We start from the raw sequence: 3,242 nt of genomic DNA on the forward strand, positions 1-3,242 counted from the left end.
GATTAGCTGTCCGTATATGTGTGGTTTTATCTCTGGGCTTTCAGTTCTGTTCCATTGATCAGTGTGCCTGCTTTTGTACCAGTACTATACTGTTTTGACTACTATAGCTTTGTCATATGTTTTGAAGTCAGGGATTGTGATGCCACCAGCTTTGTTCTTGTTTCTCAGGATTGCTTTGGCTATTTGGAGTCTTTTGTTGCCCCAGAAGAATTTTAAGATTCTTTGTTGTATTTCTGTGAAGAATATCATTGGGATTCTGAATAAGATTGCATTGAATCTGTATATTACTTTAGGTAGCATTGCCATTTTATCTATGTTTATTCTTTCAGTCCATGGATGTGAAATACCTTTCCATTTATTTATGTCACTGTTGATTTCTTTCAGTAATGTCTTACAGTTTTTCTTGTATAAGTCTTTCACTTCCTTAGTTAAATTTGTTCCTAAATACTTCATTCTTTTTGTTGTGATTGTAAATGGGGCTGTATTCTTGAGCTCTTGTTCTGTTGGTTCATTATTAGAGTATAGATATGCCGCTGATTTTTGTACGTTGACTTTGTCTAATACTTCCTTTAGACGAACAGCTTTTAATTTGATAAAACAGAATTTATAATATTGTATAGTTTGTGTGTGTGTGTGTGTCCTAACAAATCTTAGTCCATCTCAATGTGTTGAAGATTTTCTTTAGTGTTTTCTCCAGAAGTTTAATAATTTAGCCTTTATAGTTAGATTTAAGATTCAAGTTCCATTTTGTTTGACTGTGAGTAGAATGCTTTAGATTTTCTGTTTCCTTTTTATATTATTCAAGTGAAATTCACTTGGAACTTTATTTTGATGTATATAATTATGCAATCTGTTTAGTGCTTAGCTGAAAAAGGGGCTGGATTTGTGATTCTATATCCCTTTATTTTATGACTGTTTTGCATATCTTCTTAATCAATGAAGATAAGAGAGATGAAAGGGTTAAACATTATAATTACTATTTCTGTATTTTGAAGTGTGTAATTATCCCTTATTTTCTAAATGATAGCATACTGTAAGTACCAAAAACCCAGTAATTGCTATTATTATTTTTAGAGTGCTAACCTCTGCTAATTAGGTAATGAGGTTATTTTACTTGTCCAAGTTCATCAACTAGTAAATGATGGTCAGCGTATGAACACAGGCACTTGGACTTCAAGACCTGCTCACTTAGCCACTACTCATAGTTCTTCCCTCAAGCAAAGGCAAAATATTCATTCCAGGGGCCACACACTGGCTAACAGTGAGTCAATCCAGCAAACACATCTGCTTAATGAATGTTGTTTGTTTGGTTTTATTTCAATAATAATAATAAAAATTTGAAGATTTGATGTAGAAACAAATTTTATGATATTTGTAAAAGTAATTCTAGAGATATAGTAATAATGTGCTTCTTTTTACCCCAAGAAGAATTAGATACTTGTTAATAAAGGATGCTGCACTTAAACAGGATTTACTCTCTCCACACTGTTGCTCAGCCAGCTTCTCTCATACTCAATATGTCCTCTAAGTTTTTAAGTCTGTGAAACTCACATTACCAAAAATTGGGTAAAAAACTTGAAGTGTTCAGAATAGGGAGTAGTCACTCCAAAAATTTAAAATGATCATCTATATGGCTGAAATATTTTCATATGAAGTAATTTCGTGCATTTGATATTAAGATGTAAACCTATTAAGTTAAATATTACTTAGGTAAATTTATCGAGAGTTAAAATCATTATGCAATAAACAAGGGGATAGCTAAGCCATTAATTTTATATATGAAATCTTTTGTGAAATAAAGAATAACAAGAAAATGTCTCCAAAAAAATGTGCCTTTCTTTCTCCCCTTCAGAAACTTCCCAGAGGAAAATGGCATTAGGAAATCATTCCACAGTGACTGAGTTCATCCTCGCTGGACTAACAGAAGAGCCAGAACTCCAGGTGCCCTTACTCCTCCTCTTCCTAGGAATCTATGTGGTCACAGTGATGGGGAACCTGGGCATGATCACACTGATAGGGCTCAGTTCTCACTTGCACACCCCTATGTACTATTTCCTCAGCAGCTTGTCCTTCACTGATCTCTGCCATTCTACTGTCATTACCCCCAAAATGCTGGTGAACTTTGTGACAGAGAAGAACGTCATCTCCTACCCTCAATGCATGACTCAGCTCTATTTCTTCCTTGTTTTTGCTATTTCAGAATGCTACATGTTAGCTGCAATGGCATATGACCGCTATGTTGCCATCTGTAGCCCCTTGCTTTACAACGTCATCATGTCCCATCAGGTCTGTTTCTCCCTGATTTTAGGGGTGTATATTATAGGCCTGATTTGTGCATTTGCTCATACAGCCTGCATGTTAAGGGTTAATTTCTGCAAATTTTATGTGATCAACCATTATTTCTGTGATCTTCTTCCCCTCCTGAAGCTCTCATGCTCTAGTACCGATGTCAATGAATTACTGATACTGTGTGTTGGTACATTTAATATCTTTGCCCCTAGCCTGACCATCCTTAGCTCCTACATCTTCATCATTTCCAGCATCCTCCACATTCACTCCACTGAGGGCAAGTCCAAAGCCTTCAGCACTTGCAGCTCCCACATGTTGGCAGTTTTGCTCTTTTTTGGATCTGCTGCTTTCATGTACCTGCAGCCATCATCAGTTGGCTCCATGGATCAAGGAAAAGTGTCCTCTGTGTTTTATACTATTGTTGTGCCCATGCTGAACCCACTGATCTACAGCCTGAGGAATAAAGATGTTAATGTTGCGCTGAAGAAAATGCTAAAGAGCAGAATATTCTAGTGATCAGAAATATATGGGAATAATTTACTAGATCTAAGTCATCAACAATTACATTGTATGAATTGATACATTTCCTTTTAGTCCATCTGTCAAGATTTGTCTTCATTTTATGCAATTCTATTGACATTGTTTCTTATATCCATAGCATTCTTAATGTTCATCCTCTCTGTTTTTTTCTGTTATAAGTATTGAGACACAGATTAGAAGAAATACTAAGAATAACCTGGGTGCATGGACCCACTGATGCTGTCACAATCACTTTCTCCTCTTTTTTTCCATAAAATCCATAAAAACACACTCCTCAACCATAATTAAAATACCCTCTTCCAGCAGTGGTTACCCACCTCCTTCATTCTGTTCAGTCAAGAAACAACATAAATCATATCAATATGATGACAATAATCTCTAGTGTTTTGTGTAACTCTAGCCTGAAACAGTCT

The 3,242-nt window shown here is 35.7% G+C and overlaps 1 protein-coding gene across 1 annotated transcript; it reads left to right on the top strand.

Moving 5' to 3' along the window:
• The first annotated feature begins 1,848 nt into the window (after window positions 1–1,848).
• On the top strand, window positions 1,849–2,802 carry OR8G1C (olfactory receptor family 8 subfamily G member 1C). Its single transcript, XM_001501838.4, has one exon. The coding sequence runs from the start codon at window positions 1,870–1,872 to the stop codon at window positions 2,800–2,802; it is 933 nt and encodes a 310-aa protein (XP_001501888.4). The 5' UTR covers window positions 1,849–1,869.
• The last annotated feature ends 440 nt before the right edge of the window (window positions 2,803–3,242 follow it).

The sequence above is a fragment of the Equus caballus genome, chromosome 7 (genome assembly GCF_041296265.1).
Source record: "Equus caballus isolate H_3958 breed thoroughbred chromosome 7, TB-T2T, whole genome shotgun sequence".
In the NCBI taxonomy this organism is placed as follows: domain Eukaryota; kingdom Metazoa; phylum Chordata; class Mammalia; order Perissodactyla; family Equidae; genus Equus; species Equus caballus.